Raw genomic sequence first — 12105 nt, forward strand, 5'->3', positions numbered from 1 at the left:
TTTTTTTTCTTTTTAATTAACGTTAATCATATTATCTTTACGTTTTAAAGGATAGGTCACAAAAATAATTTGTCTTTTATTCAGTCGTATTCAGATGAGGATGTAGATTATAGTGATATAGTGTATTATATAAAGCACGTGCAGTGCATGGCCAAGGCTTATAAATAAAAATATGTTCATTGATCGTTAGATAAGAGCTGGATTGACAGACTGTGTGACCAATCATAATGATATGTCGTGCTTTATGTGAATATGAATAGATGATCAGTTCGTGTGGCACTGGAGCAGAGGCAATAATGTGATTTTTTTTTTCTCGAGACATTAAGGAGCCACAAAACAGTGTTTTTTGTTTGAATTTCTTACAAAATGACAAAATATGAAGCTGAGACCTTGTTTAATAGTAGAAGTAACGTATTTCTTGTCTGTCAGTTTAATGCCACGTAATGTTGAATGTATAATTCTTTATTGTTTTTAAAGTTCAAGTACTATGAATGACACAAATTATATATTTGTATTCTAGCCATTGCTTAAGTGGAAATATTTGGTAGCATAAATCAGTGGATAAATATTAGGAATTATGATTTTGTCTAAAGAAACAAAAATTTAACATTTGATGGTATCAGCATGTTTAGTAAAGCTTGCACATAATTGTTTCATTTTTGTCGACAGGTAAAAATATGCAGTTTCATACTTTTAAAAGCTAGAAAAAAACCTTGAAATATAGTGTTATTTCTACATTTGTTTTTGTTTAATGTAATAATTGTTTATATGTTTTGTTATATTTTACTCACAGTTTTCTGTTGCAGAAGATTTGGAGAAATCTGATTTGAGGTAAGATGTTATATTTATTATTCTTTATCTATTAATAATATAATAATTTAATATAGTGAAGTCAAAAGTTTACATACACCTTGCAAAATCTACAAAAGTTAATTGGTTATCAAAATTTGTTAGTTATCACAATGGAGAGATACAAAATAGATGTTATTCTTTAAGTATTGACCTGAATAAGGTATTTCACATAAAACATGTTTACATATAGTACAGAAGAGAAAATCATAGTTGTGTTTATAAAATGTCCTTGTTGAAAATTTACAGTACACTTGTTTTTTAATAGTTGTTAATAAGTGTTCTTTTCCTAAACAACTGCTGTTCTTTTAGAATACTGAATAAGGTCCCACAAATTCTTTGGTTTTTCAGCAATTTTGTGTATTTGAACACTTTCCAAGAATGATTGTATGGACAACTGATGGATTGTTAACAGATGATCACTGATGCTTTACTAAAAAAAAAAAAAAAAAAAAAAAAAACATGCGTTAAGAGCTAGGGGTGAAAACGTTTGAACTTTAAGTTCAGGATAAATTAAATAAACTTTAGTCATGTTCTGGGAATTAGGCAAAAAATATATACTTTTCATTCTGTTCTTAATGCATGTTTTTTTTATATTCTGAAACATCAGTGAGTGTTTGAACCTTCTCTAATAGTTGCATATGAGTCCCTCACTTGTCCTCAGTGTGAAAAGATGCAACTCAAAATCATACAGTCATTATTGGAAAGGGTTCAGATACACAAACTATTTTGTGGGAGCTGAAGGGTTTTTCTGAAGAACAGCACAGTTTAACTATTCAGAGCAAACAAGGCACTCATGAACAAATATCATTGAACAAAACAAAAGAAAAAAAAGAGATATTAAGAACCAGGGGTATGTCATGTTTTGAATAGGGATATTTTTTATAAATTTAAGTATTTTCTATTGTGGACAATATGTAAACATCTTTGTGAAATATCTTATTCAGGTATTTAGTAAATAAACAGTAACATTTTGTATTATCTGTTAGAGCTTTTTTTTAATAACCAGTATTTGCATTTGTCTGTTAAACCTTTGAAGAAGTCAAACTGGAACATTTCCAAAATTCTGTGCAGCAGAAACATTTACCATGTTTTTGAAAGGAACGACTTCAGAAACAATCTTTTCAAATACACAGGATTATTTCTGTTTTACAGTCATCCATATTATCACAGAAATAATGGGATTAAAGTTTATAGTTCAGATATTGATGTCTATGGTAGCTAATAGGGGTGCAACTGTTTAACTTACTCACTGTTCGGTTTTTATTGCGGTTTTATGTTTATGTAGGTCTAACATTAGTTTTTAAGTACAGAAACTGAAAAAATAATCAAATGTAAAAAAAGCATTGCATATTTTAAAATATAAATTAAAGCTTAATCTTTATTAACATTAAAAAAGCTATTCAATAAAGAGCAGCGAGTGATTTCCTTGTTGTTGCTGTTTGATTAATATTAAGAAATTGCGGTCACTTTGAATGAGCTGATCCAGTGCACTGATACTGAATGTTTAGCCAGCTATGTCTGCTAGGATACTTACCAAGACGGGCATTTTGCCCAAAAATTTGTCCATTCAAACTCAATACTTAAAAGAGAGCTTAATATTTGCGTGCGTTCTGAGGCATGGGTTTGCGTGCTTTGGATGAGAGCACACACAGATCTTCTCACTGTGTGCGAACTTGCGTCTTATGGCTCGTAAATGTTTAAACTGGCAAAGCTTAAAAAAACATTAGTTTAAATAAAGTTGTGTGATTAAATGTGCATCAATTCTAAAAATGTGCATAAAAATTATGTATATTTGAGGCATGAAATATTATTAATATAATTTAGTGTAATGTGAACTAACATTTCATGTTTTTAAATTCTTTTTTGTAATGTGTTTGTGAATTATGATGCAGTAATGTGTTTTTAAATCCATTTTTCTTTATTTTGTATGTAGATGCCTCGGACAAAGCACTCCAAGCGTTCCCAGGCAGCGAAGAAAAGAATGGCCGATCGGATGTCTGATGATCCTAAAGAGGGTTTGCCACCTCTTAAAAAAACGGCAAAGTTAAAAGAACGTTGTGTATATCACAACGTGTCAAAAGATGAATGTAAAGATGAGTTTGAGCAAACCCTCTCTGAGCAAACCCTCTCTGAGCAAACCCTCTCTGAGCAAACCCTCTCTGAGCAAACCCTCTTTGAGCAAACAAAGTCTGAACAAAAGTCTGAACAAAAGTCTGAACAAAAGTCTGAACAAAAGTCTGAACAAAAGTCTGAACAAAAGTCTGAACAAAAGTCTGAACAAAAGTCTGAACAAAAGTCTGAACAAAAGTCTGAACAAAAGTCTGAACAGAAAGTTGAACCAAACTCTAAACAAGATACTGTATTCACCCTGAAAGCTGTTTCTAATTTATCTCCACAGACATCATACATCAGAGGCTCTTTTCATCAAGGAGATTATCGTTTTGGCCGGAATATGGGAAGGCAATGTGGTGCAAATAGTTTAACTGCAATTCTGATGTGTAAGATGAAAAGTGTGTTGCAGTGGACGAGAAGTGACCTGAATGCTGTCCTGATCCATGGAGATGACCTGTACAGTGCCATGAGAGATGCAGGGAAAATCGGCGATCCTGAATACGGCTTCATACGTGTTGATGAGCTACCACACAAACACATGCTAAAAAACTGTCTGTTTTCAATAAACTATGGTGAAACATTTACTGGCTTGTTTGGTGTCACTAAATATGAAAAAGGATTTGAACAGTATGCTATGTCGTTTGATGAAGCAGTAAATCGAGCATTTCAGAGGTTTGATGCATGTTTGGTAAATATTAAGCTAGCCATATGTGCCGTTGTCAGAGAAGGATCTTGGTATGCAGTGATTGATCCACATTCACGACGCAGTGATGGAAGATGTGTAGACAATGGTAAGAGTCTAGTGGCGTACTATTCGAGCATGAAGTCTCTGCTTACTCATTTCAGGAAGCTTGGTGTGTCCAAGGATGCCTGTTATCATGAATTTGAGGTAACTGGAGTACAGGCAGTTATTGACACAAACGGTCAGCAAGGCAAGTTCTGTCCACGGACCCAGAAAACCGTTAAAGCAGTAAACAAGAGCGAAGGTGAGAAGTCAGAAATGAAAGATGATGTTGGCTGCAGTCAATCTCTGAGTGATTCCATAAACACAGGTAAAATATCTGTGAATGAACCATGTGTGGAGCAGAAAACAGAAACGCAGCATTTTTACCCAACTAATGAAAATGGAGGTGATGTTGAATTTAAGAAACAAACTGCTAGTGTTTCTTTGCCATTTAGTCCATTAACACTACAGCAACAAAATAATGTTTGCTCAAAGCTGAACATTGTAAACATTGCAAAAGAACAAAACAACACAACTGAGATTGTTGAAATGTTTGAGCCTTGTGAAACTAGAGATATTACTGCAGATGGTAACTGCTTTTTCAGATCTGTTGCTTATGCTGTAAGTGGAAGTGAACAAGAACACCGAAAAGTGAGACGAGCTGTAGTTACGCACATACTGCAGAATGAAGCAAAGTATACTAAGTATCTTAGGCAAGGATACAGTTCTGTACCAGAGTACATTGCCACATCAAGAATGAAATTCCTTGGAAATTGGGCAACTGAGTTGGAAATACAAGCTGCCAGTGATTTAATTGGCGCAGACATATTTACATACAGTCAGGAGAAATGGTTTAAATTTTCATCTTCCAACAGACATGGCTGTCAAGACGGAGGCATATATTTGAAACATGTCAATAGCCGTTATTTTCAAGTTGTCGAATGTGGAAAGGGTAAGGTTGGTGACTGCTCTTCATTTTCTAAAGCACCATTTCAAGACATCTTGTCTGATGTAGGATCAAATGTGTGTTCAAATTCATGTGAGGATCATAAAAAGAAAGTTCAATCTAATAGTAGTCCTGAGTTCAAAGAAGAAGAAAAAATGAAAGCAAAGAAAAGATGCAATGAGGATGAAACTTACATGGCAATAATGAAATCAATAATGAAACCCAGCACTGAAAAACACAAGAAAAGTAAACAGCATAAAAAAAAAGTAAAGACATCTAAATTTGACGTGTCCTTGACTGCAAGTAATCATCCATTTGAGTTAACTGATGTCGATGCAAATATGATAGACATAAACAGTCAGCAGGCCAACTCATCCTGTCCAATGATTCAGAAAAATGTTCAAGCAGTAAAAGAGAGTGAAGTTGAGCAGTCAGAAATGGAAGTTGATGTTGGTTGCAGTCAATCTTTGAGTGATTTCATAAATGCAAATAAAATGTGTGTGAATGAAATGTGTGCAGAACAGAAAACAGAAACATGTTCTTTATATCCATCTAATGAAAATGCAGATGATGTTGAAATTATTTCACAAACTACCAGTGTCCCTTTGCTGTTTAATCCATTAACAGTACAGCAACAAAAGAGTGTTTGCTTAAAGCTGAACATTGTACACATTGTAAAAGAGCAGAATAATACAACTGAAATTGTTGAAATGGCTGAGCCTTGTGAAACAAAGGATATTGTTGGCGATGGTAACTGCTTCTTCAGATCTGTTGCTTATGCTGTAAGTGGAAGTGAACAAGAACACCGAAAAGTGAGACGAGCTGTAGTTACACACATACTGCAGAATGAAGCAAAGTATACTCAGTATCTCAGACAAGGATACAGGTCTGTACCAGAGTACATTGCCACATCAAGAATGAAATTCGTTGGAACTTGGGCGACAGAGATGGAAATACAAGCTGCCAGTGATTTTATTGGTGTAGACATATTTACATACACTCAAGAGAAATGGCTCAAATATTCATGTTCAAACATAACCTCTAATAGACACAGCTGTCAACACAATGGGATTTATTTGAAACATGTGAATAACTGTCATTATGAAGTAGTTTTATCTGTAAAGAGGAAGACTGCTAGCTCTGAGTCCTTTTGTAAATCACTATTTCAGGATAAAAAAACTAGATCAGACCCATGCAAGCTTTATAGACAGAAAGTGCAATACAACAGTAATCTTGACTTAAAACAGGAAAAAATAATTAAATCAAAGAAGCGATATTTTGAGGATGAAACGTACAAAGAGTCAATAAATAAACGTAGCAAAGCAAATTACAAGACCGATGAACAGTACAAACAAAAAGTCAAGAATTATAGCAGGGATAAATACAAATCAAACAAAATGCATTGTGAGGCTGTAAAAAAACGTAGCATCTTGAAGTACAGCACAGATGAAGCACACAAAGAATCTGTGAAAATGTACAGTACTGAAAAATATAATCAGAATGAATCACACAGAGAGTCTGTCAAACAGTACAGTACAGAGAAATATAAAGAAAATGAATCACATAGAGAGTCTGTTAAACAGTACAGTACAGAGAAATATAAAGAAAATGAATCACACAGAGAGTCTGTCAAACAGTACAGTACAGAGAAATATAAAGAAAATGAATCACACAGAGAGTTTGTCAAACAGTACAGTACAGAGAAATATAAAGAAAATGAATCACATAGAGAGTCTGTCAAACAGTACAGTGTGCAAAAATATCTTAATAATGAAATACATAAAAACATGGTGATAAATTACAACATACAAAAATATAAAAATGATATTAATTTTGCTAATAATATTAAAATGAGAAATGTTCTAAAACAATGTGAAGTAGGCCTCAAAAGAAATGACATAGATTATGTAATTGAAGAGTTTAAACAAAAAATATCATCAGGCCCTGGATATGTTTGTGCAGTCTGTCATCGTTGTTGCTTCAAAACGCAGGTCAAACATTGCAATAAAAATAAATATTTTCAGAAATCAACTCAAGTTGGCTGTATTGCAGAAAAATGTATAACACTGAACTATCTTCATAAATGTAACAAACACTGTAGTCAAGATTGTGTGTATAAAAATAGCCCTGCTGAATCTCTATGGATTTGCCACACATGTGACAGAAAAGTTTGTGAAGGTAAAATGCCTGCTGAAAGTGTTGCAAACAATCTTGCTCTGGATCCTATTCCATCTGAACTGAACTGTTTAAACTCACTTGAGCAACATTTAATAGCAAAGAATATTCCATTCATGAAAATGCTGGCTTTACCACGAGGAGGACAGAATGGAGTTCATGGACCTGTGACTTGTGTTCCATCTAATGTTACAGAAGTGGTGAATCTTTTACCGAGAGCTGAAGATGATGATTTGATGATTCGTGTAAAACTTAAGAGAAAACTGACATATAAAGGCCATTATGACTATAAATTTGTGCACACTGAGAAAATAAAAACAGCTTTGACATACTTGAAACAAAATAACACATTTTATACAGATGTGGAGTTTAATGAGAGTTGGACTAATCCTCTGAGTAAAATAGAAGAAGAGATAAATGATAATGCTAACAATGAGCCTGATTTAGACATTTGTCAGGATATGTCTGTTGATAATGAACAAAATACTGAAAAAGAAGATGAGATCAGTGATGAAACACTTCATGATCGGCAGCAGCATGGTTTGTTTATGGATACATGTTTACAGCCAGTTGACATTGCACAAGAAGTTTTAGATCAGCATTTTGATGGCATTATGTCAGTTGCACCAGCAGAAGGCAATAATCCAGTGAGAATGTTAATGGATGAAACTAATGAAGCCAAATGTTTTCCAGTTCTCTTTCCAAAAGGAACAGGCACATTTCATGATTCACGACCTGAAAAATTAACATTGTCTAGGTATTTAAACAATAGAATTTTAAATGCAGATGGACGTTTTGCTCAAAACATTGATTACATCTTTTACGGACAATATTTGTCTGAGCTCAATCAAGTTATCTCTAATGTATCTATTGCTTTGAGGAAAGGCTATCATGTAAACAATGACACAAAAATTACCTCAGAAATGCTGACAAACAAAGATTCACTTCAGAGGATTTTAAATTATGATGAGGGTTATAAATTTTTAAAGCCAGTGAGAGGCAGTCCTGTTTTTTGGCAATCTGTTCAAAAAGATTTGTTTGCAATGGTGAGGCAACTTGGGCTCCCAACATGGTTTTGCTCATTTTCATCAGCTGACTTGCGATGGCCAGAGTTAATGCAGTCTATTGTGAAACAAGAGGGTTGTCAAACTCCTATCGATGAACTGGACTGGTCTGATAGATGTGGGATGCTGAAACGAAACCCAGTTATTGCTGCTAGAATGTTTGATCATCGATTCCATTGTTTCCTGAAAGATGTGATTATGTCACCAGCTCAACCCATTGGAAAAGTCATAGATTATTTCTATCGAATTGAATTTCAACAACGTGGTTCACCTCACACACATTGTCTCTTTTGGGTTGAAAATGCACCTCAAGTGGACAGAGATGACGACGATGAAGTTGTAGCATTTGTTGATCAGTATGTAACCTGTGAAATGCCATCTGAACAGCAACAAGAAATGCATGAAATTGTGAGCAGTGTACAACAACACAGCAAAAGACATGCAAAAACATGTAGAAAGAAAGGCACTACATGTAGATTCAACTTTCCACGTCCACCCAGCAAAAATACTTTCATTACAAGAAACAATCAAATAGATGACAATGAAAACGCTACAGATGATAAAACTAAAGACAAAAATGCAAATACCTCTCAGGCGATATCAAAAGAATTAGCTGAAACTATAATGAAAAAAGTAAGAGAATGTTTGCTGAACAGTGAAGCTGTCTTTGACTCTGTTGACTCTATGTTTGCATCTATTGGTATAAATCAAGAAATATTTGAATGTGCTTATAACAAAATGTCAAAGAAAACTAATGTTGTGTTGAAGAGAAAGCCAACTGATATTTGGGTGAATCAGTATAATAAAGATCTTTTGAGATGCTGGAACGCAAACATGGACATACAGTTTGTTGTTGATGCTTATTCTTGCATTGTGTATATCATTTCCTACATTTCTAAAGCAGAAAGAGAAATGGGATTGCTGTTGGCAAATGCTCAAAAAGAAGCACGCAAGGAAAGCAACATGGATGCAAAACAAGCTTTAAGAAAACTTGGAAGTGTTTTTCTACATAACAGAGAGGTGTCAGCTCAAGAGAGTGTTTATCGTTTGACCAATATGAAATTAAAAGAAGGATCAAGGAAAGTGGTTTTTATTCCAACTGGAAATAATACAATAAAAATGAGCTTACCCTTAAACACTATAAATAAAAAAGCTGACAATGGAGAAATTGATAATGATGATATATGGATGAAAAGCATCACAGACAGATACAGGGCTCGTCCAAAAACAGAAGAATTTACAGGAATGTGTTTAGCTACGTTTGCATCACAATACAGAGTTCTGTCTAAATCTGAAAACTCATCCTCAGACAGAGTCAAGTTGGAAAATGACATGGGGTTTGTGAGAAAAAGAACTCGTACAGACTTTGCAGTTGTAAGATATGCTCGTTTTTCACCTACTAAAAATCCTGAAAATTATTATCAAAGTATTTTGGAATTATTTTTGCCTCATTTTTTCCAAAGTCAACTGAAACCACCAAATTTCACTTCCTATAGGGATTTTTATGAGACTGGATTTGTAACAATGCATAATGATGAGCTTCAGTCAGTTACTATCATAGTAGACACAAATAGGGCAAAATTTGAAAAAGAAGCAGAGACTATACAAAGAGCTCAAGATGACTTAGAACAACATGGACCAATGGAAGATGCTTGGGCCCAAATTTGTCCAGAAGCAGAACTTGAGCGTTTAGAATGTCTGGATAGTAGAAAAGATCAGCCAATAGAAACAGATGGTGATGATGTCATACCTGATCTATTACCAAATGTTGGTGCCACATTAGAAAAAAATCCATCCGCTATGACAAAGAAAGATGCGATGGCTTTGCTGCGCTCTTTAAATGACAAACAGTCACAGATCTTTTATAAAGTGCGGCAGTGGTGTCTAGGAAAAGTGCAAGGTGAAAACCCAGATCCATTTCATGTGTTCATATCAGGCCCTGGAGGAGTTGGAAAGTCAGTATTGATTAAAGCAATCTATTATGAAACCTCTCGTATTCTTTCAAAGTTATCTGAAAACCCAGATGAGACCCATGTGCTCTTAAGTGCTCCAACAGGTGTGAGCGCCTTCAATATAAACGCAATGACTGTACATTCAGCTCTCTGTATTGGAATCAATGCTACATTGCCATATCAGCCACTTGGAGATGAAAAAATTAATTCTTTGAGAACCAAATACGGAAAACTGCAAATATTAATAATAGATGAAATTTCAATGGTTGATCATAAACTTCTGGCATATATTCATGGTAGATTGAGACAAATCAAACAAACAGGAGATTATTCTGCATTTGGAAAAGTGTCAATAATAGCAGTTGGAGATTTTTATCAACTTTCTCCCGTGAAAGGAAAACCGCTTTATACTGAACCAGTGAACAGTGTGAATCTTTGGGAAACAAACTTTAGTTTTATTGAACTTACAGAGATTATGAGGCAGAAGGACAAAGAATTTGCTGAATTGCTAAATCGTTTAAGGAAACGTAAGAAAGATGAACCAATGCTTGAACATGACATTACTATGCTTAAAAAATGTGAAACAGGGGATGGTGATGATAGTACAGATATCCACATTTATGCAACCAACCGGGAAGTTGATGTCCACAACATACATATGCTGCATAAATTATGTTCTGACATAGTTACTGTGAAAGCACAAGACTTTGAGAGAAATGCTAAAACTGGCCGAATGGAAGAGAAAGATGGCCATCATTACAGAGTTCATAACAGCTGTCTAGAAAAATCTCTTGAATTAGCTGTTGATGCTCGAATAATGCTACTGAAAAATATTAATGTTTCAGATGGTCTTGTGAATGGAATTTGTGGAACAATTAAAGAATTCTTTTATGATGATAATGAAATATTTCCATCAAAAATATATATTGAATTTGACAAAGAACAAGTTGGTAAAGAAGCAAGAGCCAAGAATCCATGTTTAAAACCTGGATTGGAGAAAGCAACACCAATTGAACCAGAGGAAGAGAAAGTAACAAGCAGTGGTGGTGTTCGAAGACAATTTCCTATAAGATTGTCTTGGGCTTGCACAGTTCATAAAGTACAAGGCCTAACAGTGGACAAGGCTGTTGTTTCAATGAAAAAGATATTTGCTCCAGGACAAGCATATGTAGCATTAAGTCGGGTGACTTCTCTTGATGGACTCATAATAGAAGACTTCAAAGAAAAAGCTATTTTTGCCAAAGATAACATTGAGCAAGCACTACAGAGTATGCCTCCATTTATTGTTCCATGTGAAACAACAGAAACTTTCACATACAAAATTATGTTGCACAATGTTGAAGGGTTAATTCCACATATATTAGACATTCGCCAAGATAAGAGATATTTTGAAGCAGATATGATATGTGTAACAGAAACCTGGTTAAAACCAGACTATGTGGAGAATGCTGTTAGCCTTGACGGGTACTATTTCCATGACAAATCACGTAGTGATGCATATGACACAAGTCACAATGTTTTTGCTAAACTCAAGGAGGAAAATCATGGTGGTGTTGGTATATATCACAAGGAAAAAGGAACTTTATGTGATTTACCGTGTATTAACATTGAATGTGTAATGTGCAGGATAGAACAACTGAACACAACTATGGCAGTTGTATACAGACCTCCATCATATAACATGCCATTATTTAGAGAGAACTTGATTATCCTAATTAATGAAATGAACTCTTTAGCAGGTGGTAAAATAATTCTAGGAGACTTCAATGAAAACCTTTTCAATAAATCAAGTGTTCATGATGTCATGCAGCATTTTGGTTTCACACAAATTGTTGAAAAAGCAACCACTGAAAATGGCACATTAATTGATCATGTGTATGTAAAAGATATTGACTTGGATCAAATACAGATTGATATCATGCCCACATACTTTAGCTGTCATGAATGCATTGTGGTGAAATGGTTATTGTAATAAAATCGTCCAGCATTATGGGGGGGGTGGGGGATACAGAGGTGGAGTTTAAATGTGGACGGCCTCTGTGGGAATATATGCTGCCTTCACGTGCTATTGGAATCAGTGGCATGCACAGGGATAAGGGGTGGGACTGAAGGCATAGGAGTAATATCTGATGGAAACATTATTTTAATTGCTGTCAGTCCAGTCTCTCTCTCACCCCTGCCTCTTAAATTCCAAATAGAAATATGCCTTTTTAGTATTATCAATCTTTCCGTCTACTGTGAACATGATTTCAATAAAGTAGAACTTCATTTAATCTTTTT

The 12105-nt window shown here is 34.6% G+C and overlaps 1 protein-coding gene across 1 annotated transcript; it reads left to right on the forward strand.

Annotated features, from left to right (window-relative positions):
• The first annotated feature begins 2785 nt into the window (after positions 1-2785).
• LOC141345251 (uncharacterized) lies at positions 2786-11797 on the forward strand. The gene is made up of 2 exons (XM_073850134.1): positions 2786-4016; positions 7005-11797. The coding sequence occupies exons 1-2, from the start codon at positions 2786-2788 to the stop codon at positions 11795-11797; spliced, it is 6024 nt and encodes a 2007-aa protein (XP_073706235.1).
• The last annotated feature ends 308 nt before the right edge of the window (positions 11798-12105 follow it).

Source organism: Garra rufa, chromosome 11 (genome assembly GCF_049309525.1).
Source record: "Garra rufa chromosome 11, GarRuf1.0, whole genome shotgun sequence".
NCBI classification, from domain to species: domain Eukaryota; kingdom Metazoa; phylum Chordata; class Actinopteri; order Cypriniformes; family Cyprinidae; genus Garra; species Garra rufa.